This window comes from Pleurodeles waltl, chromosome 6 (assembly GCF_031143425.1).
Source record: "Pleurodeles waltl isolate 20211129_DDA chromosome 6, aPleWal1.hap1.20221129, whole genome shotgun sequence".
In the NCBI taxonomy this organism is placed as follows: Eukaryota; Metazoa; Chordata; class Amphibia; order Caudata; family Salamandridae; genus Pleurodeles; species Pleurodeles waltl.
In genome coordinates this window covers 683,643,191-683,671,175 of record NC_090445.1, presented here as the reverse complement: position 1 = coordinate 683,671,175, position 27,985 = coordinate 683,643,191, and the positions used below count along the sequence as shown (strand labels likewise).

General features: G+C 42.9%; 1 protein-coding gene across 4 annotated transcripts in view; it reads left to right on the top strand.

The window, feature by feature from the left end:
• Nucleotides 1-27,985, top strand: part of LOC138300154 (zinc finger protein 282-like) — a 184,682-nt gene that overhangs the window by 107,776 nt on the left and 48,921 nt on the right. For all 4 annotated transcript variants that reach the window (XR_011204883.1, XM_069239110.1, XM_069239111.1 and 1 more), the window contains exon 7: nt 21,353-21,397. Coding sequence is in view for 3 of the 4 variants with exons in the window: in XM_069239110.1 (XP_069095211.1) it covers nt 21,353-21,397 (45 nt within the window). In the remaining variant the exon portion in view is untranslated. The remainder of the gene's footprint in view (nt 1-21,352; nt 21,398-27,985) is intronic.

Genomic DNA, 27,985 nt, shown 5'->3' with positions numbered 1-27,985 from the left:
AAGTAACTTATAAGTCACCTATATGTCTAACCTTCACCTGGTGAATGTTGGGTTCAAAGTTACTTAGTGTGTGGACACCCTGGCACTAGCCAAGGTGCCCCCACATCGTTCAGGGCAAATTCCCCGGACTTTGTGAGTGCAGGGACACCATTACACGCGTGCACTGTACATACGTCTCTACCTATGTACAGCGTCACAATGTTAACTCCGAACATGGCCATGTAATATGTCTAGGATTATGGAATTGTCACCCCAATGCCATTCTGGCATTGGGGGGACAATTCCATGATCCCCCGGGTCTCTAGCACAGAACCCGAGTACTGCCAAACTGCCTTTCCGGGGTTTCACTGCAGCTGCTGCCAACCCCTCAGACAGGTTTCTGCCCTCCTGGGGTCCAGCCAGGCCTGGCCCAGGAAGGCAGAACAAGGGACTTCCTCAGAGAGAGGGTGTTACACCCTCTCCCTTTGGAAATAGGTGTCAGGGCTGGGGAGGAGTAGCCTCCCCCAGCCTCTGGAAATGCTTTGATGGGCACAGATGGTGCCCATCTCTGCATAAGCCAGTCTACACCAGTTCAGGGATCCCCCATCTCTGCTCTGGCGTGAAACTGGACAAAGGAAAGGGGAGTGACCACTCCCCTGACCTGCACCTCCCAGTGGAGGTGCCCAGAGCTCCTCCAGCGTGCCCCAGACCTCTGCCATCTTGGATTCAGAGGTGTGCTGGCACACTGGACTGCTCTGAGTGACCAGGGCCAGCCGGTGACGTCAGAGACTCCTTCTGATAGGCTCTTACTGGTGTTACTAGCCTATCCTCCTTCCTAAGTAGCCAAACCTCCTTTTCTGGCTATTTAGGGTCTCTGCTTTGGGGAATTCTTCAGATACCAAATGCAAGAGCTCACCAGAGTTCCTCTGCACTTCTCTCTTCACCTTCTGCCAAAGGATCGACCGCTGACCGCTCAGGACACCTGCAAAACCGCAACAAAGTAGCAAAGACGACTACTGCAACCTTGTATCGCTTCATCCTGCCGGCTTTCTCGCCTGTTTCCTGATGGTGCATGCTCTGGGGGTAGCCTGCCTCCTTCTTGCACCAGGAGCTCTGAAGAAATCTCCCGTGGGTCGACGGAATCTTCCCCCTGCAACCGCAGGCAACAAAAGACTGCATCACCGGTCCTCTGGGTCCCCTCTCAGCACGACGAGCGTGGTCCCTGGAACTCAGCAACTCTGTCCAAGTGACTCCCACAGTCCAGTGACTCTTCAGTCCAAGTTTGGTGGAGGTAAGTCCTTGCCTCCCCACGCTAGACTGCATTGCTGGGTACCGCGTGATTTGCAGCTGCTCCGGCTCCTGTGCGCTCTTCCAGGATTTCCTTCATGCACAGCCAAGCCTGGGTCCCCGACACTTTAACCTGCAGTGCACAACCTTCTGAGTTGTCCTCCGGCGTCGTGGGACTCCCTTTTCTGACTTAGGGTGGACTCCTGTTCACTCCTCTTCCAAGTGCCTGTTCCGGTACTTCTGCGGGTGCTGCCTGCTTCTGTGAGGGCTCCCTGACTTGCTGGGCACCTCTGTCTCCTCGTCCAAGTGGCGACATCCTGGTCCCTCCTGGGCCACAGGAGCTTCCAAAAACCCTAACCGCGACCATTGCAGCTAGCAAGGCTTGTTTGCGGCCTTTCTGCGTGGTAACACCTCTGCAAGCTTCTTCACGATGTGGGACATCCATCCTACAAAGGGGAAGTTTCTAGCCCTCTTCGTTCTTGCAGAATCCACAGCTTCTCCCATCCGGTGGCAGCTTCTTTGCACCCTCAGCTGGCATTTCCTGGGCATCTGCCCACTCTCGACATTGTCGCAACTCTTGGACTTGGTCCCCTTGTTCCACAGGTACTCAGGTCCGGAAATCCACTGTTGTTGCTTTGCTGGTGTTGGTCTTCCTTGCAGAAACCCCCTATCACGACTTTTGTGCTCTCTGGGGGATATAGGTGCACTTTACACCTACTTTTCAGGGTCTTGGGGTGGGCTATTTTTCTAACCCTCACTGTTTTCTTACAGTCCCAGCGACCCTCTACAAGCTCACATAGGTTTGGGGTCCATTCGTGGTTCGAATTCCACTTTTGGAGTATATGGTTTGTGTTGCCCCTATACCTATGTGCTCCTACTGCAATCTACTGTAACTTTACATTGCTTGCATTACTTCCTTTTGCTATTACTGCATATTTTTGGTATTGTGTACATATATCTTGTGTATATTTGGCATCCTCACACTGAGGATACTCACTGAGATACTTTTGGCATATTGTCATAAAAATAAAGTACCTTTATTTTTAGTATATCTGTGTATTGTGTTTTCTTATGATATTGTGCATATGACACCAGTGGTATTGTAGGAGCTTTGCATGTCTCCTAGTTCAGCCTAAGCTGCTCTGCTATAGCTACCATCTATCAGCCTAAGCTGCTAGAAACACCTCTTCTACACTAATAAGGGATAACTGGACCTGGTACAGAGTGTAAGTACCCCTTGGTACCCACTACAAGCCAGGCCAGCCTCCTACAGACATTAGAAGAAAGTTCTTTCTCTTCATGTAAGTATCTCTTATCTATTATAAATTTATCTATTGCTGAAAGAGAAGGAATTGATTTTAAAGAAGTAATAGTTGTACGTACAGCAATGGCATGGTTGGCTCTATTCGAATTAAAGACAATCACACTCACAATCAATAATAAACATACTATTGCACAAACAGTTGCCAAACCAGTACCTATAAATTTGCAACGATTATTCTTAGTGTGTTGATTACTAACGTTTCCCATGGTCTGTAAAGAATAAAAGTAGAAGCAAAAACAAAAGTATGGCTATGCAGCAAAAATCAAAACATAAAAACAAAAAAAGACAAAAATTTTCAATCTTCAACTTTCAATCTTCTATCTTCAATCCCTCCTAATTTTTGTTCTTTTTTTTTTCTTTTTTCAAAAGTTCATTCACACTGTCAGGACCCTTTGTCAAAGTTGTCAAAACCAGGTTAGCAGCTGGTCAAACTAGTTTAACAAAGTTGTTTAGGGTACGATCACACAAAGTCTTTCCGGTACTATTCAGACTTTCAATTTTTTTCTCAACAAATCTTCATCAGCTTTCTTCACATATCAAAATATAGACCTGGAATGTCTCTGTCAAAACAAAAAAAACTAAAAACCTTCTTGCCATTAATTAGTAGTTGCATATGCCCATTCGGGACCAGAGTGTCTTTTATTGGCAACTCTTTTCCTTTTCAATCTTCGACCACTACTGGCTTCTCCTTCACTGAGATCTTCTTCTCTGTTTAGCTCGTTTTCCTCCTGAATCGATGGCACCACGTTGATCTTCCATTCTTCTGAGCTTTTCTCTGGCCAGTTATCACCTTTCCGAGGTTTTCTCGTTAATGCTCTTTTCAGGATTGAACTCGATTTCTTCTCCTTTGACCTTCCCGCAACTGGTTCAGGAGGAGTCAAACCCTCTTGGCTTGGATCTGTCTCACTTCCTTTTTCATTGGGGTCAGTCAATTGTTCAGTCTGGTTTGTCAGACCATCTGTTTCTGAGGACACTCTACTCTGAGCAGGTCTTCTCTGGACCAGTACTCTCTCTTGTTCTCTTTGGACCGGTTCTTTTACTGTTTCATTTGAGGATGATGCAACCTCATCTTCCAGAATATCCTTCACTTCGCCTGACACAGGAGTGGGTAAGTCGACTGGAGTGTCTCCAGGTGTAGCCTCTAGCTCTTCTCTCTCTCTCTCTCTTGAGCTGGAATACTCTTAGGTGCAGGTAATCTCAACAGCTCTTCTTCTTGCTCTGTTGGATTATTTACTTTCTGAGTGTGTTTTCCGTGGCTCCAGTTCGAAAGTCCTGCACACTTCACAGCTGTAGTTTTTATTAATATCATCTGGTTGGGTCCCGTCCACTGAGGCACCAAACACGATTTTCTCACATGCTTACAGATAACAACCCGGTCACCAGACTTCAGGTTGTGTCCTTGGCCTTGAGACGGTTGAAGTGTGGTAGCTTCCACTTGATGAGAGAAGGATCGTACCACATCAGCTAGACCCTTGCAGTAGTCTGACACCATATCATCTGTAATGTTCACAAGAGCATTTGCAGTTACAGCTGGCAATCTCATAGCTCTTCACATGAGGATTTCATGGCGCGGGGTGCTTTTAATTGACATTATAACCAACGGCAAAGCATCTGGCCATATCAAATTCGTGGATGCACACTTTTTTGCCAATCTCGATTTCAGAGTGCCATTCATCTGCTGATTGAGTTCTGAAGCTTCTGGGCGGTAACTACAAAGGAGTTTCTGTTCAATGTTTAAAGCTGAACATAGCAACTTAATCACTTCATTGTTGAAATGGCTTCCTCTATCTGATTCCAAAGAGATTGGAAAACTGAAACGTGGAATTAACTTTCTAAGTAGTAACTTTGCTACTGTCATTTCTCCTTGTATGTAAGCCACAATCCAGTGACTGAAAATACACACAATCACCAACACGTATTTCAAACCAGCACAAGCAGGCATCTCGATGAAATCCGTATGCATTCTTCTAAATGGTCCTTCCTCCATGCCAATATGTCCCGTATTGACCACTGCACCTTTGCCAACATTCATCTGTTGACAAAGAATGCACCTATGGCAAATTGCTTCGGCAACCTGTTCAAACTTTGGATTGAACTAATGCTGTTTGAAACTGCGGACCATAGCATCTCTCCCTACTTGAGCTTGTCCATGATAGTATCTGTCCATTTGAGTCAGTAGACTATTTGGCAGAACTACCTTCCCTTCTTCTGTTATCCAGACATCAACATCCCTTTTATCCCTTTGGACACATTTAAGCTTGATCCAGTCTCTGCATTCCTCTTTAGGAACATTTGGTAGAGCCTTTAACTCTTCCAAAGTGTCAATAATTTGCATGGTAAAATTTGCATAGACCTCATAATTTTCAGGCAACGATTTCCCAGTTTCCTTTGAAGGATATGCCGTTCAAGGCACAAAACTTTGCGACTTGATCTACATATGCATTTCCTAATGACACATAATCTTGTGATCTCCAATGTGCACTGCATTTCACCAAAGCAGTCTTTTTGGGCTTTTGAATGGCTTGTAACAATTCATGAATTCTCTCACCCATTCCTTACTGGTGAACCAGAAGAAGTTAGGAAACCTCTCCGTGACCATGTTTGGCCAAAGTGATGCACAATGCCAAATCCTTATTGACTGTCTGTGTAAATTGTCACTTTCGTTTGATTTGAGATGTGGCAGGCTCTAGTAAGAGCCACTATTTCCGCCACTTGTGCAGAAAACACTCCTTTAAGCCATGAAGCTTCCAGTATGCCAGTGATAGTACACACTGCGTAACCTGCTCTTAATGTGCCTACATTATGTCTTAGGCAGGAACCATCAACAAAGATAATTTGATCATTCTCCTCCAGGCAGGTATCTCTAATATCTGCTCTGGGTTCTGTGCATATGTAGTTTCCAGACAATCATGTTCAATGTCATCCAATTTATCACAGCACGTATTTTCAGTCGGGAGTAAGGTTGCTGGGTTAAGCACTACACATCTCCTAATCGTAACATTTAGAGACCCCAAGATTGCGGTCTTATATCTGGTAAGTTCAGAACTGGTTATTATACTCTGTCTTGGACCGGGTAACAAAATCTCAATAGAATGTCGTACCATAATAGTAGGGGGATAACCCATCGCTATGCTCTCGCTCTGAGCGAGGCTCTGCTCAACTGCTGCAACAGACCTCAAATATCCTGGTAAGGCTGCTGTGACCGGATCCAAAGTATCTGAAAAATATGCTACTGGGCTATTTATACCACCATGAGTCTGAGTCAAAACAGACAAAGAACATGCATTGCGTTCATGACAAAACAATAGGAAAGATTTGATGTAGTCAGGCGTACCTAAAGCTGGAGCTTGACACAAACTTTCTTTCAGATCATTAAACGCTTTCATCCAATATTATAGAATCAGACACATCTTTATGAGTCAGCTTCTGTAAAGCCTTTGAAAGAACTTAAAAATTCAGGATCCACTGGCAGCAATAACCCACGATTCCTAGAAACATCCTCACATCTTTTTGTGTATTTTGTACTTTCATCTTCAAAATAGTTGCAAATCTCTCTCTGGAAATTTTCCTAGTTCCTTTCTCAATCAGATGACCCAAATAGTTCACATCTTTCTGACAACACTGCAATTTAGCAGGGGACACTTTATGTCCATTGTCTCCCAGGAAATTCAACAAAGCAATTGTATCAAATTTACACCCTTCTTTTGTTTTGAACACAATCAGCAAATCATCAATGTATTACACTAACATCGATTGGTAAGGCATCACCAATGACTCCAAATTCTTTTTCAAGATCTGGTTGAAAATGGATAGTGACTCTGAGAACCCTTGTGGAATTCTACAGCAACAGTAGGCTTTGTTCAGTAATGTAAAACAAAAGAGATATCTGCTGTCCTTGTGAGGATGCACGGAAAAGAATGCTTGACATAGATCTAACACAGTAAACCATTCAGCATCGCATGTGATCTGAAACATATTCACAGCTGGATTTGGCACAACTGGACAACACATAGGGGGTTATTACAACTTTGGAGGAGGTGTTAATCCATCATCCCAAAAGTGACGGTAAAGTGACAGATATACCACCAGCCCTATTACGAGTCCATTATATCCTATGGAACTCGTAATACGGCTGGTGGTATATCTGTCACATTTGGGACGGATTAACACCTCCTCCAAAATTGCAATAACCCCCTTAATCACTATGTCATTTCTTTTTCTCAGATCCTGCACAAGACGAACTTTCCCACGTGGTTTTCGCAAACCCATTATTGGTGAATTACATGGGCTACTCAACATCTCTTTCAGAATTCCTTTCTCCACAAACTGTTCTATTAAGGATTTCACACCTTCAATTGCTTCCCTTGTCATTGGGTATTGTGGAGTCTGAGGGAAAACTACATAAGGCTTCACTGCGACTCTGACTGGTTCTACTCCTTTAATCAACCCAATGTCCTTTCCTGAAAGATACCAAACTTTAGACTTAACAGCCGTCTACAAATCAACAGGAAGATCTTTCACTTTGAGGGAGCGTAGCTTATATACTCAATATTAACATGAAATGTTTTATGAACTAATGCGTAATAATGCTGCATAGAAAATGTATTAATGTATTTTACTAAAACACATGCTTGAAATGTGCCCACGGGGAGTGGCCGTCAATATAAACGGGGACCAATGAAACTGACTAATAATGATGAAATGTTATGTTAAAGTATGGTTTTACACTAATTATTAAAGGTTATATGCTAAAGTTCTGCTAATAAATAATTAGGCCTTAGTTAGCATGAGTCGAGGCCTAGCTGCCTGGTTTCATATTAAATGTGTTTTTCTAACGTGCAGTGTGCTGACTTGCTGAAGGATATGAACTCTTGTTTTTCCAATAGCTAGAAGATGAATGTAACTGTAGTAGATCCGTTCTCATGAAATTTGACTTGCTCAAGGAAACATTTTAACTGAATGCAACAGTGTAGACTAATCCCAGGTACAAGGTTGCCTGAACCGGTACAGACAATGGAGCTACTGACTGAAGATGTGCAAAGGACCACGAGAGTATGAAATCATACTGGACATTCCACCCACTGAAGACGTCAGTCATAAGGACCAATAAACTACGTGAGAACTGTTATGGGGTGACACATTTTATGAGCTAATTGGTAACCTATTGGATGGAGATAGTGGGGTGCAACCCCTTAACCAATGGAAAATTAGGGGACTATACAACAGAAAATGGATAAAAACCCTTGACACAAGGAACTAGACTAGAGATCGAGGGGAGATGAGGAGACTAGGAGTTAGGGAGATGCTATTGCAAATTGCTATGACCCATACACTTTGTCACTCTCCATAGAGACTTTGCTGTTTGGTTCTTAAAACCATCCTTGCCCTTATAATGCCTGTTTATACTTTACCTCCTTATGAGGGAAGTACCCTTTTACCCTTCTTACCCGACTTGCTGAGTTCCTAACTGATGGCGAATCAACTGAGGTCCTGAGGACGAAGACTGAATCTGTATGCAGACCCAATACAGAGGGTAACTATATGACAATTAAATTGCGATTGTCTGTTTGCTTTTCCTTTCTAGGTACCAACTGCTTCTTTTGACAGAGACCTTAGTTAGAGGTTTTTCCAAATTGATGTTGCTAAATTGTTTTGCATGAAGCCCAACATGCCAATGCCAATTTAAGGTTAGTTGAGGGGTTAATTAATCTGACGCAAATAGACAAATGACTGAATATATGCTTTGTTGAATGATGCGCTAATGTTACTCTGCTAAAGAATAACCTATGTTGACGCTGTGTTATGTTCTAATATTCGTGATCCTTGCTTTGATGAAGTCTTATCAGACTTGCCATATTGTGACTATGCTAATGTGTTTCTTGGTTTTGAGATTAATAAACTTGCTAGTAGAATTGTAATCAGTAGAGAATAAATATCACAAAATCGTACTAAAATGGTGTGGTTATTCATGGCTGAAAGGTCATGGTGGTTTCTTGAGTCTTATTAATGTCTTTGACTAAACTGAATTGTCTTATTATAGTAAATATTGATGACGTTATTGACATATTGATTGACATGTTGATTAGCTATCTCGTCCTAAGGTGTCTTCAATCAGGGTCGAAAGATTCATTGGCCTAAAACGAGTCCCAGAGTGAATAAATTAGTCATAAAGGGACACGTTAGCAGTTCTGGTAGCAGAGCGACTGTTTGGCCCTTTGGGGGCACTAGGACGAAGGATCATTGTTTAGAATTGTTTTTCGAGATAATGCAAATTGGAGGTATGATGTGTTTCTAAATTACCCATGACTTTCCCGGAATCTCGGAGCCTGCCTAAATGAGTTGGGTATGTTCTCGGCGTTTTAACATGTGTGGTATAGAATTTGCGCTTGCTCAGCTTATGCATATTGCAGGTGATTTGTGAAGTTTGTGTGAATTATAGGCCAGGTCATGTTGTTTTAGTAGGAGTGGGCGTACTCCGCAGTATGAGAGTAGGTAAATCGGCGAGCTTCATATGAGTGTGGCGCTTGGTGCTCAAAAATTATCCATGTGGTTGTTGGTGATGTACGGACCAGTCGTGGTCTAAGACTCCAGAGTATATGGACAAGTGTAGGAGACACTTGGGTTTATGTTGTAATTTGTGCGGTTTAATAGATCAATCGGGTGTGGTTGACAAGTCGAGTTTGAGTCAAAGTGTGTGAGTGAAACCTTTGATGGAGATTTGGCAAGTTCTAAAGTGCACTAGAACGAACCACTGACAAGTCGAGAGTAGGATTTGCGGGTCGAATTCTGCTTGCAACTGCGGGAGCTGAGAAGGAGAGAGTAGCGGCCGATGCTTCAAGTGAAATCTCTGTAAAGTTCTGAAGCAATTGTGTACCCTTCCTGTAGTCAACTGGCAAATTTGGGTTTTGTTGTTAAAGGTGCTCCAAATATATTGCATTAGTTTTGTGTGAGGAGGACAAGCCGCAAGACTTTGTCAGCCGCAGTTTGTGAGTGTGATGTCAGTTGAGCCGCACTGGGATAGGTCAGTTGCCGAGAGGGGTCGCGCACGGATTGGCAGGCGTCCATGAGAGGCAATTGTTTGAAAAAGGTGGGTGAAGAGTGTTCTGGGAATTAAAGTCACTTCCTGATTAGATTCTAAGCAAAATAACAGATGCAAATATGAAGTTTTTCAAGGCTTTAAAGAGTGCCTTGAGGGGAGATACATTTATTGCAGTGAATGTAGGGGAGCCTACACTGCTTGAGGGTACTCCAGTTTATATCGTAATGGAGGAGAAGGGAGTCGCGCCATGAGAGAAACAGCTGGAGGGGTTTTAGTCCATGTACCGTGGTCTAGAGGTGAAATCCTCTCATTCACAAATGATTATCCCTGGTTGAGGGAGAAGCCGATAGAGTTGTACCAGCAGACGGACAGGTTTGTGAAGCTTGGGAAATGTCTCTGGGAAGACTTGAATACCCTGTTTGAGATTATAGTTCCACCTGACTTATGGCTTGAGTGCAAGAGAGGTGTGGACTGGCCGACAGAGGAGCCGGCAAGGGATAAGGTTACTGGAGCACCATCGGCAGAGGTGATGAGGTATTATCATAAAGTGATTTCAGTTTGACCCTAGTACAGTACATTGATGACTTGTTAATTGCGTCCAGGACAAAAGATGACTGCAGGTACGACACAATTGCCTTGTTAAATCATTTGGGAAAGAATGGACATAAAGTGTCCCCAAAGAAGCTGCAATACTGTCAGAAAGAGGTGAAGTACTTGGGTCACCTGATTGAAAAGGGGTCTAGGAGAATTTCCAGAGAGAGTGACAGCCATACTGCAGATGAATCCCCCGACAACAAAGAGAGATGTCAGGATGTTCCTGGGAATGGTGGGCTACTGTCGTCAGTGGATCCCCAACTTCTCGATTATCTCTAAACCTTTAGTGAGGTTGACAGTCAAGGAGATTCAGGATGGCCCGGGTGCCATAACCGTGTCCGAGAAAGAGGTGAAGGCATTCATGGAACTGAGGGAAAGTATGTGCAGGGCACCAGCTTTAGGTATGCCTGATTACACAAAGCCTTTTGTACTGTTTTGTCATGAACGTGATGATTGTTCTTTGTCTGTCCTTACACAGCTCCATGGAGGTGAAAACCGCCCAGTAGCATATTTTTCAGCTACTTTGGACCCAGTCGCAGCAGCCTTACCAGGTTGTTTGCGTGCAGTTACAGCAGTAGGTCAAAGCCTCACTCAGTGTGAAGGTATAGTGATTGGACATCCCCTAACAGTAATGGTCCCGCATTCAGTTGAAATCCTGTTGACCCGAACCAAGACGCAGCATATGACAAATGCGAGGCTTACAAAATATGAGAAAATTATACTGGGGTCACCAAATGTTTCCCTTAAAAGATGTACTGTATTGAACCCGCCAACTTTGCTTCCTATTGAAAATGTGAACATTGATGATGCTGAGGAAGTCGAACATTATTGTCTTGAGGTAACAGATCTGTGCACCAAACCGAGACCTGACATTAAAGATACCCAATTAGAGGAATGGTTCATGCCTGAGAGACGCAGTAGGAGTACTGAGGGCTGGATATGCCGTGTGCACAATCACTGCTATCTTAGAAGCTTCCTGGCTCGAAAGAGTATACTCTGCTCAAGTGGCTGAATTAACTGCTCTTACTAGGGCATGTCACGCAGCTGAAAACCTGAAAGTCACTATCTATACTGACAGCAGATACGGATTTGGAATTGTACATGATTTTGGCCAACTATGGTCCTAAAAGGGTTTCATGACCACTTCTGGTTCTCCACTGAAAAATGGTGAGAAAATTAAGGATTTGTTGCACGCGATTCAGTTACCTCTTGAAATTGCTGTGGTGAAATGCAATGTCCTTGTTAATTCATAAGCCTTTGTGTCAATGGGAAATGGATATGCAGATCAAGTCGCAAGGTTTTGCGCATTGAACTGTATATCGTTTCGAGATCAGTTGGAATTGTTACCTCAAACTGGGAATGAAACATGCACAGGGTATGCATTAAGAGTAGTTGACACACTAAATTAGTTCAAATCCTTGCAGGGACGTGCCAGCAAAGAGGAGAAACGCTCCTGGCAGAGAATGCAATGCGTACAGAGGTCTGATGACTTGTGGGTCTCAGAGGAGGGGAAAATGGTTTTGCCAAACAGTCTTTTGTCACAGTTTGTGAGGTTTTACCATGGCCAAGCACATGTTGGGAGAGACGCAATGATCAGGTTGTTCAAAATTGATTGGTTCAATCCAAAATTCAGACAAGCTGCAGAGGTTATCTGTTACAGGTGCATCATCTGTCAGCAGATGAATGCGGGGAAAGGGACCATGGTGAGTTTGAGCCATATAGGGAGAGCTGAAGGTCCGTTTAGCAGAATGCAGATCGATTTTATTGAGATGCCTGTGTGTGGAGGCTTGAGATATGTGTTGGTGATTGTGTGCGTTTTCAGTCACTGGATTGAAGCTTACCCTACATGTAGAAATGACAGCCTCACAGTAGTGAAACTGCTGCTTAGGGAACTAATACCACGTTTCGGGTTTCCGATCTCTTTAGAATCAGATAGAGTCAGACACTTCGACAATGAGGTGATTAAGCTCTTGTGTGGCGCATTGAACATTGAACAGAAGTTGCACTGTAGCTATCGCCCTGAAGCATCAGGACTAGTGGAACAGATGAATGGTACCTTGAAGTCGAGAATGGCAAAGATGTGCGCAGCTACCAATTTGAAATGGCCAGATGCATTGACCTTAGTGCAGATGTCAATAAGAAATACACCCGACAAGAAAACAGGACTGTCTCCTCATGAAATTCTTATGGGTCGAGCTATGAGATTACCCACAGTGCCTGCAAAATGCTCTTCTGAATATCACGGATGATATGGTGTTGGACTACTGCAAGGGTCTGGCTGACAGGGTCCGCTCTTTCTCTCACCAGGTGGAGGCTACCAAACTGCCACCGATAAGTGATCCAGCTCACACCCTGAGAGACGGTGACTGGGTTGTTGTCAAGAAACACGTGAGGAAGTCGTGTTTGGAGCCACGTTGGAAGGGGCCATATCAAGTAATACTGACAACTACCACAGCTGTGAAATGTGCAGGTCTTTCGAATTGGATACATGCCAGTCACACAAAGAAGGTGACGTGTCCAACTGATGAGGAACTTGAATTGTCCAAAACAACAGCTGCAGAGAAGGAAGTCTCAGGGCCGGAGAGGAATCAAAGGGGAACTGAGACTGAAGGAGAGCCTGCTGAGGACGGATTAGTCACTCAAACAGTAAACGAGTTCCAGAGAGGTGACAGTGAGCCTATCTCAGCCGAGGCAACAGGGGAACCAAGACAAAGAGAGGTTCTCCCAGAAGCAAACGGATACGGGTTTGAAGTTGAGCCCATAACAGACCCTGAAGGCGAAGGAAGTGAGGCAGAAGGAGGTCAAGGTGTTCTGACTCCTCCTGAGCCGCTTGCAGGTCCATCAAGAGAAAACACCATAGCACAAGAGGAGGGCGCTGTGCAACGTCCTGAAAGGCCAAGGAGAAAGAAAGCACATAAAGGAGATAACTGGCCAGAGTCGCAAGCTGCAGGGGAGAAAGGGATCCCTAATGACACAATAGAGGAAGAAGTTGATACAACCAGGAAAGAAGATCTCAGTGAAGGAGAGTTACAGGGTGACCGCAAACTGAAAAGAAAAAGAGTCTCAAACAGAAGGTACGCAGGTCCTGAATGGGGATATGCAACCTCAGCTGAATGGCAACAAGAATTCTTGGCGTTTTGTTTTGATCAAGAGATTCCAGGTCAATACTACGGCACCTGAATTCAACATTAGAAAGAGACTGTGTTAAACCTGAAATTGAATAAAGCTGAAAAGCTGAGAAAAGAGACTGATAAATTACCGGATGTGACACTGATAACCTGAGTTGACTTTGAAAAACTGATTATGACAAGCTGCTAAACCTGATTTGACAAAAGGGTCCTGGAGTGAGTGAAACGCTGTAAAAACTTCCTGAAAAAGAGAAACTTTGCATTGAAAAGAAGACAATGCCTCAGATCCTGAAACTGAACTGCTACACTAACACCGTGGGAGAAGTTTGAGCAGGATACTAAATCCTTGCATGAGGGAACTAATTCAAAGGGGGAACTATCTACTAATGTCTTCTATCGCTTGCTGAATGAGTATGTTGACACAACGGATGCGAGAAATTGCTATGTATGCACAAAGATTCCTTCGTCAGTACAAGAAGGAATTACTTATCATAGTCTGCCACTCACTTACAGAATAAGCTGTAGTTTGCTATTAACAAGATGTTATAATCAAGAACATGTGCAATACTTCTATTCTAACTTAGATGCAGTGTTTTCCTTTGTGCCCATAATTGAGTTTCTAAACAAATTAGCTGAAGGACACAGCATAAAATTAGTTAGGGGTTTCTTTGAGCCGACACTGACATTTGGAACAGCTTATGTGCACTGCAATAATCTAACCTGCTTACTAACATCTGTAGAGAAAAGCTTCTTAGATCACACTGATGATAGACAAAAGGCACTGAAAGAAAGGCTAGAAAAGGGATTAGAAAAAAGCACGTTTGCAAATGATTATTCTTACACCGCAATAAAGACACAGGGTAAATTAGCTATACAGGGAGTGCAGAATTATTAGGCAAATGAGTATTTTGACCACATCATCCTCTTCATGCATGTTGTCTTACTCCAAGCTGTATAGGTTTGAAAGCCTACTACCAATTAAGCATATTAGGTGATGTGCATCTCTGTAATGAGAAGGGGTGTGGTCTAATGACATCAACACCCTATATCAGGTGTGCATAATTATTAGGCAACTTCCTTTCCTTTGGCAAAATGGGTCAAAAGAAGGACTTGACAGGCTCAGAAAAGTCAAAAATAGTGAGATATCTTGCAGAGGGATGCAGCACTCTTAAAATTGTAAAGCTTCTGACGCGTGATCATCGAACAATCAAGCGTTTCATTCAAAATAGTCAACAGGGTCGCAAGAAGCGTGTGGAAAAACCAAGGCGCAAAATAACTGCCCATGAACTGAGAAAAGTCAAGCGTGCAGCTGCCACGATGCCACTTGCCACCAGTTTGGCCATATTTCAGAGCTGCAACATCACTGGAGTGCCCAAAAGCACAAGGTGTGCAATACTCAGAGACATGGCCAAGGTAAGAAAGGCTGAAAGACGACCACCACTGAACAAGACACACAAGCTGAAACGTCAAGACTGGGCCAAGAAATATCTCAAGACTGATTTTTCTAAGGTTTTATGGACTGTTGAAATGAGAGTGAGTCTTGATGGGCCAGATGGATGGGCCCGTGGCTGGATTGGTAAAGGGCAGAGAGCTCCAGTCCGACTCAGACGCCAGCAAGGTGGAGGTGGAGTACTGGTTTGGGCTGGTATCATCAAAGATGAGCTTGTGGGGCCTTTTCGGGTTGAGGATGGAGTCAAGCTCAACTCCCAGTCCTACTGCCAGTTCCTGGAAGACACCTTCTTCAAGCAGTGGTACAGGAAGAAGTCTGCATCCTTCAAGAAAAACATGATTTTCATGCAGGACAATGCTCCATCACACGCGTCCAAGTACTCCACAGCGTGGCTGGCAAGAAAGGGTATAAAAGAAGGAAATCTAATGACATGGCCTCCTTGTTCACCTGATCTAAACCCCATTGAGAACCTGTGGTCCATCATCAAATGTGAGATTTACAAGGAGGGAAAACAGTACACCTCTCTGAACAGTGTCTGGGAGGCTGTGGTTGCTGCTGCACGCAATGTTGATGGTGAACAGATCAAAACACTGACAGAATCCATGGATGGCAGGCTTTTGAGTGTCCTTGCAAAGAAAGGTGGCTATATTGGTCACTGATTTGTTTTTGTTTTGTTTTTGAATGTCAGAAATGTATATTTGTGAATGTTGAGATGTTATATTGGTTTCACTGGTAATAATAAATAATTGAAATGGGTATATATTTGTTTTTTGTTAAGTTGCCTAATAATTATGCACAGTAATAGTCACCTGCACACACAGATATCCCCCTAACATAGCTAAAACTAAAAACAAACTAAAAACTACTTCCAAAAATATTCAGCTTTGATATTTATGAGTTTTTTGGGTTCATTGAGAACATGGTTGTTGTTCAATAATAAAATTAATCCTCAAAAATACAACTTGCCTAATAATTCTGCACTCCCTGTAGATGCACTGCATGTAGGTAGGCTTTGTATATATAGGCCAAAATCTGAGCTTGATACTTTGTTCGTGGGAACGAGTGAGTGCAGGCATGTGTTTTTGTTTCAGAGTAAATGGACGTTCATGTTAAATGGACAGGATCCAGCGATATTATATATGTGGACTTAATGCTTATTACCATCTTCCTAAAGGATGGTATGGGACATGTTATTTGGGAATAGTTTTCCCAAAGATTTACCAGATCGATGACTTAAAGCAACTTCCTAAAATGTCTGAATTACATCATGTTAGACAAAAGAGAGAGACAGCGGCTGCTGTCGTAGGTGACATATTTGGAGCCATAATTCCTTCAGGAGGGGTTATCTTAAACTCCATAAAGATTCGAAAGTTGTCTACGATTGTGGATAACATGCTGACAAACTTCACAGGGACTATACTCCTGATGGATAATGAACTTGCTGCGGAGAGGGCTATGACTCTTCAAAATCGGCTTGCTTTAGACATTCTTTTAGCAAAGAGTGGCGGACTCTGTAAGATGCTTATGGCCAGATGTAGGAAGGTTCCCTTTTGAGAGTTGCAGATTGCGAGTCCCAGCGACTCGCAGTTTGCAACTCGCAAAAGGGAATGCAGAAAGGTGTCTCAGACACCTTCTGCGACTCGCTATGGGGTCGCAAAGACCCACCTCATAAATATTTATGAGGTGGGTCGCAGTTTGCGACCCCATAGCGAGTCTAGGCACTCACGGGGATGGTGGCCTGCTGGAGACAGCAGACCACCATGTCCGTGACTGCTTTTCAATAAAGCAGTATTTTTTTTTCTCTTTGCAGCCCGTTTTCCTTAAAGGAAAACAAGCTGCAAATAGAAAAAATACCGAAACCTTTTTGTTTCGTTTTTTTTCAGAGTAGGCAACTGCCTGCTCTGAAAAAATATTTTTGTTTGCATTAACAAAGGGGAAGGGGTCCCATAGGGACCCCTTCCCGTTTGCGAATGAGTTACCATCCACCTCAAGTGGATGGTAACTGCGAATTGATTTGCGACCGCTTTCGCGGTCACAAATCAACTCTACATCGCAATGCGGTCGCAAATAGGAAGGGCACACCCCTTCCTATTTGCGAGTCGGAAACACATTTTGCAAGTCGGTTCCGACTCGCGAAATGTGTTTCTGCATCGCGTGAGGCCTTTTGTGCCTCGCAAATGGCGTTTTTCACCATTTGCGAGGCGCAAATGGCTACCTACATCTGGCCCTTAATGAGCGCCATTGTTGTGCATTAATTCCTGATAATAGTAATAAGATTAGAGGTATGCTTACTAACCTAACAAGAGATAGTGCAGATTTGAAAGAGCTGAAGGAACCTGGAGTGTGGGGAAAAGGTTGGGAAAGGAAATACCAAAGTAGGGAACTGGTTTAGTAGTATATGGAATGGGGTACTTGCAAAAATAATAGGGGGTATACTGATTGTTCTAACTGGTTTATTTGGGCTATGGTTATCATGCAAAATTAGTAAAGGAATCAAAAGAAATTTGGCAAAACAAAATAAAAGAAAAGAAGAAAAGGAAAAGAAGAAAATGTTTAAAGAAATTTGAAAAAGATCACATAGGGAGGAAGAAATTGAAATGCGTAGCCTGAAGAAAATGAAAGGTTGTGAAGGGAAAGGTTTTGTGTGATGACAACTGTCATCAGAGGAGGGACTGAGAGAGCGTAGCTTATATATTCAATATTAACATGAAATGTTATATGAACTAATGCGTAATAATGCTGCATAGAAAATGTATTAATGTATTTTGCTAAAACGCGTGCTTGAAATGTGCCCACGGGGAGTGGCCGCCAATATAAACGGGGACTAATGAAACTGACTAATATTGATGAAATGTTATGTTAAAGTATGGTTTTACACTAATTATTAAAGGTTATATGCTAAAGTTCTGCTAATAAATCGTTAGGCCTTAGTTAGCATGAGTCGAGGCCTAGCTGCCTGGTTTCATATTAAATGTGTTTTTCTAACGTGCAGAGTGCTGACTTGCTGAAGGACATGAACTCTTGTTTTTCCAAAAGCTAGAAGATGAATGTAACTGTAGTAGATCTGTTGCTCAAGGAAACATTTTAGCTGAATGCAATATTGTAGACTAATCCCAGGTACAAGGTCGCCTGAACCGGTACAGACAATGGAGCCACTGACTGAAGATGTGCAAAGGACCACGAGAGTATGAAATCATACCGGACATTCTACCCACTGAAGACGTCAATCATAAGGAACACTAAACTACGTGAGAACTGTTATGGGGTGACAAATTTGATGAGCTAATTAGTAACCTATTGGATGGAGATAGTGGGGTGCAACCCCTTAACCAATGGAAAATTAGGGGACTGTACAACAGAAAAGGGATAAAAACCCTTGACACAAGGAACTAGACTAGAGATCGAACGGGGAGACGAGGAGACTAGGAGTTAGGGAGATGCTATTGCGAATTGCTATGACCCAGACACTTTGTCACTCTGCATAGAGACTTTGCTGTTTTGTTCTTAAAACCATCCTTGCCCTTAAATTGCCTGTTTATACTTTACCTCCTTATGAGGGAAGTACCCTTTTACCCTTCTTACCCGACTTGCTGAGTTCCTGACTGATGGCGAATCAACTGAGGTCCTGAGGACGAAGACTGAATCTGTATGCTGACCCAGTACGGAGGGTAACAATATGACAATGAAATTGTGATTGTCTGTTTGCTTTTCCTTTCTAGGTACTAACTGCTTCTTTTGACAGAGACCTTAGTTAGAGGTTTTTCCAAATTGATGTTGCTAAATTGTTTTGCATGAAGCCCAACATGCCAATGCCAATTCGAGGTTAGTTGAGGGGTTAATTAATCTGACGCAAATAGACAAATGGCTGAATCTATGCTTTGTTGAATAATGCGCTAATGTTACTCTGCTAAAGAATAACCTATTTTGACGCCATGTTATGTTCTAATATTCGTTATCCTTGCTTTGATGAAGTCTTATCAGAGTTGCCATATTGGACTATGCTAATGTGTTTCTTGGTTTTGAGATTAATAAACTTGCTAGTAGAATTGTAATCAATATGGAATAAATATCACAAAATCGTACTAAACTGGTGTGGTTGTTCATGGCTGAAAGGTCCTGGTGATTTCTTGAGTCTTATTCATTTCTTTGACTAAACTGAATTGTATTATTATAGTAAATATTGATGACGTTATTGACATATTGATTGACATGTTGATTAGCTATCTCGTCCTATGGTGTCTTCAATCAGGGTCGAAAGATTAATTGGCCTAAAACGAGTCCCAGAGTGAATAAATTAGTCATAAAAGAAATGCATTAGCAACTTAAAAAACTGGAAATAAACAAATCAAAGGAGCTTCCTCAATCACTGGCTCATCAAAACTAATCAAAGGAAATTCTTCAGACACTGACTCATTGCTGACAGGAAGTGGCAGGTCTTCATCATCATCACTGTTCGTCTGAATTTCAATTCCCTCATCAGAACAATTAATTGAGCATCTTGTTTTGCACTGTAAATCCCTTCCCATTAAGGATATGGGACTTGAATCACAAACCACAAACTTGTGTAAACCTTTAAAATTGCCAATTTTAACCAAAACTGGTTCTGAAATTGGGTTAGTCAAATATTGATTTGCAACTCTCACAATCGGAACTGTGTTCCCTGATAAGGGCAGGTCTGGAACCTCTGCAGATCTCACTGTCAAGCATGTAGCTCCAGTATCAACTAGAAAATAAACTTTGTGACCATGCACTTTTTCCTTAACATAAGGACCCTTCTGATCCACTTCTAGAGAAGCAGCCATCATATATTCTTCCTCATCTAAGCTATTTACTCTCTGACTTGTGACCACCTGAGAAAGCATCACCTGTTGCTGACCCATAGGAGACTGCGGTATTTGCAAATGTCTAGGCATTTAAATTTCTTGCGCAGGCACCATCTGCACTTGTGGCTGCATATGTTGTATTTGGGGTTATTGTACTTGCGGTTGCACATTTTGCACAGGCTGCATGGGTTGTAGTGGCTGAAAACCTGCATGGGAATTATATTATTCTGGAAATTTTGAATATGACCTCTAATTCTTGGTCCTCTCCCATTCTGAAAAGCATTGACACCATTCATCTGTTGAACAACACCTCCCGGATTTAACATTGGACACTGCAGTTTCCAATGTCCGACACCTCCACAAATGTGATAAGGAAACATTCTCTTTGCCTGTGGCTCTCTTTGCATCATTATTGTATTCAAATCAGGACCACGATTAACACTTGACGTTGCAACATGCCATTTCCCTGCTGCTGCTGACGCTGAAAACTTCCCTGAATCTCTGTCTGTGCAGCTTTGATCTGCATCGCCATCGCATTTTCCTTCAACTTTTTCTGTATCAATTCAGTCTCATCACTACAGTATTTCGCATTCTGCAGCACCTCATCAATCAGCTTTGCTTGCCAACAAATCAAATGATTCTTAATCATCTGACTAATTTCTGGTCTCAGTCCTTCCACAAAATGAATTATGTCTTTCAGCTCAATTGTTTCTGTGCCACTGTAATGTTAAAATTCTTTTAACAACCTCTCATAGTATGCATGAATCGATTCTTTCACTTCCTGAGCTGTTCTATCTATGCATTGGCAATCAATTTTTTTCGTAAAAATTCTCGTTTTCAGGAACTCAATGACTTTGTAGTAATACTTCATTACTTCAGGAGATGGTGTACCTGTTGATGGATTTCTTGGTGGCTCACTTGTTGGCCAATCTACATTCCTCTTACACTTGATCCACAGATCTGCTGGAACAACTATCTCTAAAAGAGTATTCAAATCTTCCCACAGGCATTTCACTAGTTTCACAAACCTATCTGTTTGCTGGTACCTTTCCACTGGTTTCTCCCTCAACCTGGGGTAGTCATTTGTAAATGACAAAATGTCACTTCTGCTCCAAGGGACATGCACGAAATTCCCTCCTGGAATTTCTCTCATTGGTAAATCTTTTACTGGCTCCCTAATTTGTGTAACATCTACAGGAGGAGTATCTGAACCTTTTCTCAGCCTTTCTCTTTTCTTGACCCATCTACCTTCCCATTTTTCTAATCCTCTCCAAATTTGTACTTCTCAAGTAGCTCTCTAAGATGTGTTTTTATCCCTGCAGACCCTGTGTTGAAAATCTTCAGCGTCAAAATGTAATCTATAACTTTTTGGTTTTGGAAGATCTATTTCATATTTATCTTCTAATTCTTGTTGTTGCTGATGCACTTCAGCTGTTCCCTCCATAATTAATGGACACACATATCTCAACTCAGCTTCAGTTTAAGATTCTGGTCTGTTTACTCCCATTGTCCCCTCAAGAAGCTCACCGGCTTCCATTGACAGTCTCATCTTTTTTATAAACTCCTTGTGGTTGGTTGGGTTAAAGGAAGACACGCAGCCCTGGAGTAGGTTACGAATGCGATTTATTGAAGAATATAGTGGAGTGATGACTAGGCTTTTCTCTGTGTTTCTTGAATAGTTTCGGTCTTGTTTCCATGTATCTTTATTGTTCGTTTCTTCTCTTTCAGGGCTCACAGGAAGCGCATGCGTGGAGAAGAACAAGAGAAGTATCGGTAAGTGGTTATTCTCTGCCTGTCTCTTATCATTTCCTACCTCTTCTTTTCCTTCCTCCTCTGTCTTTGATATGTCTTGCTCTCTTTCTCTCTTCCTTTTCTCTGTACTGGTGGTTACTATCCTTTATTTCTCTCTCTCTCTTGTCTCTTTCCTCTCTAGGAATCTGCGTCTCTTTTTCTTCTGCTATTATCTTCTGCTATTTTGGTTTTCCCTTCCTTCACGGAGCTTTTCCGGTCTTCTTACTGTCCTCTCTATCTTTCATGTGTTCATTCCCCTTATTGTTCCTGCTTGTCCCTTTTCTGCACTTTAGGGGATTTGTTGTTAAAGCGCCACATTTTTGGTGTTGTCACTACGGTGGGACTTTGCACTATAGCGGTATTTTATCTCTGTGCCTTCCTTTATCGGGGTTTTGCTTTTAACATGCACGTAGACATTCTCCTTTTCTCTGTGCCCGCCACCCACTCCCCCTTACTTTTTAATCCCACTCCTCCCGTCCTCCTGCACCCCTGGTTACCCTCAGTTTAGTATGGACACCCACCTGATAGTGCCACGCTTCTTCAGAAGGGTGGCGGGGTTCCGTGCTCTGCCTCCCGGGGCCACTGTGTTGTTCGTTTCTCCGTCTGCCTTCTCCTCGCCTTCTTCTCTCCCGCGGGGAAAAGTCAGCACTCCAACTACGCCGTCCTCCTCTTCCTCCTCGTTGCCTCCCTCTCGTCCCTGGGACGCCGCCTTTTTTTCTCTTCCAGCTTCCGCGTTTCCGCCTTCCGGATTCAACGTCGCGGCCGCTGAGGACATCCGATTGGTTCCTGCTCCAGGCTGTTCCTGAGCACCTGGGGCAGAGTCAGCACCAGTTGATATTGTGTACGGGCTGTCCCCCGCCAGCCCGTCCCTCTCCTTTTCTTTGAACTGACTCTCTGGGACACTATGAAATATTTAATTCTTCCAACCCTCGTCTTAATTACTGTGCAGTCAAACCCTGTAATGAAATATTACCAGGGTGTACACTCAGTAACTGTTGCTGCATTGAGCTCACGCATTGAGGTGTCAATATTTTTAACTCAGGACCATTACCTGATCCAGCCATTTCTGAATTTCTAATATGAGTTAAATCTAATAACAACCTTGACCTATTTAGAGTCTGTCTTATAGGAGACATTAACCTAGTGTTTTCATTATGGTTTTGAACTCCTTGGTTATTTGCACTCTTTTTACCTTGGGCCTATAAAGGTACAATTAGACCAAATGTCATAGGTACCGATACGGCATCTGGACTTAATCTGGTCTCTACATTCAGAGATTGTATTACTCCTGCATTCTGCATTTGAGGCAGTAACATCGGAGTTGGCTCTGTTTGAACCAACATCGGCTCCTGTAAAGTCTGTCCTGAGGATACTACTAGATTAGTAGTTGTATTTACAATAGGTACATCTGGGTAAATCCTAGGAACACTAAGTTGTGGCAGCTGTCTATTCTCTGCTGGCAGATTAAAGCTGCTCTGCATCGGTATCTGTACGGAAGGACTAGTTTGTACTGAGCTCTGGTTCACGTTAGCATTAACCTTTACAGAACTCTCAGTCATATTATGGTTACTCTGTACTGGACTCTGTCTCACTGCAGTTGGTATTGGTGCAGTAGGATTTGTACAAGTTGTACTCGAACCTTCTTGAGCCACATAAGGTGGCGGACGATTTCTCTAAATCTGTGTGATAAACTCATCATCGTCCGATTCCTCATCATTAATCAAAGACCTTTCGGGTTCTTTTGATGTCTGCTCTTCAACTGTTGAAGAACTCTTTTTAGATTTCTTCGAAGTTTTCTTTGCATCTTTCTCACTGTCTTCAGACATTGCAGGAAACAACTTAACACCTTGTAAGGTCTCCACTGTCTCTGCTCACTATCCCACCTAGCTTCTGCTAGTGACTTCTCTGCTTGTCTCATTTTTCTCTCAAATTTCAATGCTTGTTGTTGTGTAGCTACTAGCTCCCAGATCGCTAATGCCTCGAACTGTACTGGTCTTGGTGGAGGTCTTAGACCATACATCACCTGTCTCAATGCTCCAAAATTCTCAGATTGAATGTACCATCTTCAGGAAATGCTAAACACCCTTCCTTCTCTGTGATTTTAATCCAATGTTTTAACCATAGACATGCTCCGGTGCCTTTCTCCTCAATTACAATGTATGCCGGAGTACCTTCTGGCGGACAAATTTCTCCTCGCCCAGCCGGAAGTCCTCTAAGAGCACTTTTTAAAGCTTTGAAGAACTTCATTTTCACAAACTTATTAAAAAAATTAATAATCGCAATAATCAGGAAATTACTGTAATACCACAATCCTCTTCTGCTCCCTTTTCAACCAATTGCACTTCATGGTTAACCACCAATCCATGCATGACCCTTCTCACTAATCAACCTCCTCAGCTTAGTAGGGAATACCTAACTAACACTGTAGGTTTTCCAAGCTTGAACTCTAAAAGAATAATCCCCATTTGGTGTGCGTATCTCTGAACAAAATTAACCATTCAACATGACAAACCCTCAACAGGTAGCAATCGCAGTCACTATGCGACCACCCCTTACTGCACATTTACTGGCACATGACCTAACGGCCCAGGGGGGTCCTGTCACATTTGTTGTTGAGGCTCATCCAGCCTTTAGAACAGATTTAGAACAGATTTTTTTTTATTCTTGGGTCACATTTCCAGCAGTTGATGGGAACACAAATACATTTCATCACTGTACACCTGCAAACGTACCTGCACAATACAGAACATACGCATATCTAGAAATACCTCTATCTCATCAAGAACATAATAATTAGCTCGATGGCGCCCTACCCCATACAATTTTACACGTTAGGTCCTCTAAGTAATGATGGTCCTACCTGACCTTTACTGGCCACTTATATACCTCACCCTGCCACAGCAAACTGCAGCTGAAGTCCGTCGCTTATATGCTGAGCTGACAGCAATATACAGACGATTAGTGAAGTTTGTAATGGAAGCATTAAATACAAACCCAGCATGTGCTGCTCTGGCGCAACCACATGCAGTAACGCCAGGTATTAATCCGGCGACTGTACATTCGATCATGGGTAAAGTACCGGCCAAACGAGAAGAAATTCAATTTTGGTTAGTTCAAAAAAAAAAAAAATGCAATGAAAGCAGTATTTCCCCATACAGGACCTCAGGATAAGCATAGCATATTAACTATGTGCTTGCCAATTGGAATGGTTCCCACTATACCACGCTCTATACTACCGCAAACGGTACACCAGCACTTGCCAATTTACCGGACGTGTTGAAACAAATTCAAGACGAATACGAGGCTGCCCCAGCCCTGGACTTGGGGATGCAACTAATGGGCAATTTTGACACAGTATCCTCAATTATATTAAGTAACCTTAAATGGGAAGCAGTTGCACTAGCAGTGTGCATGCGGCTCCGGGATGTTCTTCCACAGGATCAAGAACGTGAGCTGCCAAAGATTATCGCAGAGACCTACTCTAGCATTGGTCGAGATAGTCTGGGGCCCAGACCAACAAAACCACAATTCCAGGGTAAATCTAATAAAGATTCTACCAAGCAAGGTCCTGAGGGTACTAAGAAATGCTGGGATAAATAACAACAAACACCTAAAAAAGAGAGGGGAGAATCGCTGCATACAGACACCCCACAGAATATATATAATCTCAGAAATAGAGATAATATAAAAACGTGTGACAGATATCAATATACTGATATACGCCAATCTCATTCCTTTCAGGACTCACCAGAAAAACGTAGTGAGAGAGGTGGGCAGTCAGAACGAAGAACTGAGCATGTGAAACCGAGACAGGAATCACAACGCTCTTCAGAAGTTTCTGTTAAAAAAGAAGAGAAACTTCCCCAACAAAAACCTCAACTCAAAAAGAAAAAAGTGGCAGCAGTTGCAGTGCGTCATGCCACTGAAGAAGAGGGCTCTATTGAAGAACAAGAAGTGGGCTCTAGCGCCATTAGACAGCGCGGCAGAGGTCACAATAGTTCGCCGGAATCTTCAAGAGCATCTGGAGGTGAAAGCAACTGATGACTTCTTACAAGTTGAATCTGCACACATGCGTGTCTCCACAACTGATAGGCTGTACAAAGTAACATTACAGTTAGGAGACACTGAGCGCACAATCGATGCAATTTTTTTGGGACCACGTTGTAAGCATATATGATATTCTACTGGCCGAAAGGGATTGGCCAACTGAGTTTGTCCGTACTTGCCCATATGGGGAAGATATTATCAAACCTTCTTTCTCGCCCCTTGTTCCAAATGAGCTCGCAGAATCCTACGCCACTGATTGGGCATTGGCGCAGGCACCCGCATTATATCGCAACCACGCAGGGTGGGAAAAAGATTCCCCCTTTCATGTAATTCCTATTAAAAATCAACCCCAACCACAGCCCCAGTACCCAATAAAACATTATGTAAAAGCACCCATGAGGGAAATCCTCACACAACTGGAGTTCCAGGGTGTAATCGAACCCTGTGTCTCACCAATGAATAATCCCTTATTCCCAGTAGCTAAACCAGACCATTCGTACAGAATAGTCTTAGACTACAGACATTTAAGCAGTCATACACGCACATACGCTATACAAAGCTCACATAGCACAGCACTCATGAACAACATAGTGCACAAAAAATACAAAACAACACTGGACATTTGCAGTGGTTTCTTTTGCCAAAATATAGTGCCTGAGAGTAGAGACTTAACAACCTCTCTACTAGGCTCCCAGAAAAAATTCAGTTGTTTACCACAGGGGTACAAGAACAGTCCAGGACTGTTCGCGGCTCTTGTGACTTCAATATTGGACGGCATTGACCCTGAAGCGTTGTCCTATGTAGATGATATTTATCTCACAGATGATGAATTACTGCAACATCTAAGACAGGTAGCCCGCATTGTTGTAGGATTTGCTGAATTTGGCTATAAATTCAACTTCAAGAAAACAAAAATAGCCTTCCTTAGCGTCCTGTTTTTGGGGTATGAGCTATCAAGTGAAGGAAAGAGCCTAGCGCCACAAGTCTTGGAAAAATGCGCACAATTACAACCTCCAAATACAATTAAAAAACTCCAATCCCTATTGGGTTTTCTAAATTTTGGCAGAACTTACATTCCATATTACGCATCACGCATAAAACCTTTATATGACTTAATGCGTCCTGACTTTTCCAGTAAATTCTGGACAATTGAACACACATGCATTCTCAGAGCTTTGCAAACAGACATGCTTATAGCACAACACTTATACACAAGGGACAACATGAAACATCTGGTCTTCAGAGTAATTGCTGGTGCCATTGGTTTCACCTTTGTAACTTTCAATGAGGGTGAGACAGTCCCAATAGCATACAAAGCACATTTGTATTCAGCAGCAGAACAACGCTTTGCTATCACTGAGAAAATTCTCACTGCTATTCAGATGGCTGTCGTTAAAGAAAGACCACTAGCCCAGGGGAAACGCATTATTGTCGTATCTCCAATTCCAGCCCTTGAGGCTGTTACCAAAGCCAGCGTTCCAAACGCTAAAGTACTACATCCACGTTGGATTCAATGGGCAACGTCTTTGACAGCCACTGATGTTGACTACATTTTTGACCCAAAATTACAAACTAAATTTTTGCAATATGAACTAGAATACCCAATTCTGGAAAATACATTGCCTATTGATCAATATCAAAGAGTCATGTACACCGATGGCTCAGCACAACCAGCAATAGGCACAAAGCATCAATACTCCGCTGCTTGTGCAGTCGTAAGTGGCTACATGGAGGACAATAAAGTTTGTCCCCAGCATACATGCATACATTCACGCAAACACTAGGGGATTGCACAGCACAACTAGCAGAGCTAAAGGCTCTGGTGATGGCACTGGAACATACAGATCCTGCACAGTTAACACTGATTGTTTGTGATTCTTATTACTGTGTCAAGTCCTTCAATGAATACCTGCATTACTGGCCCAGAATGGGTTCAGAGATTCTAATTGCAAACCCATTAAACACAGACTTCTGTTGGGGAAAGTAGCGGATTTGAAGGAAATGCTACCAAACGTCCATGTTGTACATACACTTGGATACAAGTGCATTGGAATACACGTTGCTGGAAATTCACTGGCTGATGAAGCAGCCAAATCAGCTGTAGCTTTGGCTGCTGTTGCTGCAGTTACTCGTTCTGGAACGAAACTGGACAATGACATAGGGGCTGCTGTGAAAGCTACAGTTGAAGGCACGCCATAACCAAAAGCATTTCCTGCTAAATATTCATTCTGATTGGAGGCTTCCTTGATGCGGAAGTAAAAATTCCAGCTGTGGGGTTTCGAGTAATTCCAAGCAAAAGCATGAGACCAGAGTTAATTAAAGCAGAGCATGAGGGGGTTGGATCTGCCTATGCTGGTGTGGCGGCTACAAGATCATTATTGCAAGCACATTATTGGTGGCCAGGTCTGTACAAACAGTATGTCCTTTGTTGTGACATTTGTTGTGACATCTGCCAACAAATTAAGGGTTCCACCGTCAAACGCCCACCGCAGACACCCCTCCTAATTTCCATCAAACATTTAC